The 910-nt window shown below is 36.9% G+C and overlaps 1 protein-coding gene across 1 annotated transcript in view; it reads left to right on the top strand.

Moving 5' to 3' along the window:
- The window catches only part of TMEM131 (transmembrane protein 131), a 93,618-nt gene extending 92,975 nt beyond the window's left edge, over window positions 1–643 (top strand). The window contains 1 exon segment of the mRNA XM_009866088.1: window positions 1–643. This exon segment is cut by the window's left edge and continues 197 nt beyond it. Coding sequence (XP_009864390.1) covers window positions 1–121 — 121 coding nt within the window. The 3' untranslated portion in view covers window positions 122–643.
- Window positions 644–910: the final 267 nt, after the last annotated feature.

Genomic DNA, 910 nt, shown 5'->3' with positions numbered 1-910 from the left:
CATGGCCAAGCCTGCTGAAGACATGGGACAGACCTACAATCCCTGGAGAATCTGGAGCCCAACGATTGGAAGAAGAAGTTCAGATCCTTGGTCTAATTCACACTATCCTCATGAAAATTGAAGTTAAACAAAAGGAAAGAACTCTTATCCAGGTCATGATACGATTCTGAATGCAAATTTTTGAAACATCATTTTGAAGCTGTTGCTGGTCATTGCTTCCCCCCTGCCCCTTCTTCCCTCCCCTCCCCCCAATCATGCTTTCATCACTTGCTCCTTTTTAAAGTCTGTCCTGCAATATGGTAGTGTGAGATTGCAGATAAGCTTGAAAAAGTCTGGGTGTGGTCACAAATCCCGACTACAGCTGAAGCCTGTAAATCTGAACAATTTCACTCGTTTCATATTTTACCATCTGCCATCTTTATTTAGGAAAAAATTTGAACTATAAAATGGTCCTGGCATGCAATACTTTTATGAAAAGTACTGGTTTGGGTTTTTAAAGTTTTTCCAGTATTATCCTCCAAGTTCTAATTTAAAATCAAAAGGCACTTTGTGCTAAAATGCAGAGTATTTTTTTAAAATAAGGCTGTCTTTGTTACCACAGGTTCTAAGAATGTAAAAAAGAAAAAAAAAAATCAAAATCAAACCAACACAAAACCTTAAGAGCAAAATGGCTGAATGTAAGAGCATTCTGTTGAGACTGTAATACACTTTCTGTGCTGTTTGTACATTTGTAAACCTGAATGCATTTTTAAGTTGAACTGAAATGCACACAGCCAAGACTTGTGGAAGAAACAAGATACCTTGTGCATTTCTTACAGATACAACTTTGGGTTGTACTTTAAAATAAATACTGCTTTTTTCAAGATCTGTCTGCTGTAATTCTCTTCTGGTATTTTCTCAACTTGTGTGT

Source organism: Apaloderma vittatum, unplaced genomic scaffold, assembly GCF_000703405.1.
Source record: "Apaloderma vittatum isolate BGI_N311 unplaced genomic scaffold, ASM70340v1 scaffold543, whole genome shotgun sequence".
Taxonomy (NCBI): Eukaryota; Metazoa; Chordata; class Aves; order Trogoniformes; family Trogonidae; genus Apaloderma; species Apaloderma vittatum.
Note: the sequence above shows the minus strand (reverse complement) of the source record. Positions and strands in the feature narration are given on the sequence as shown.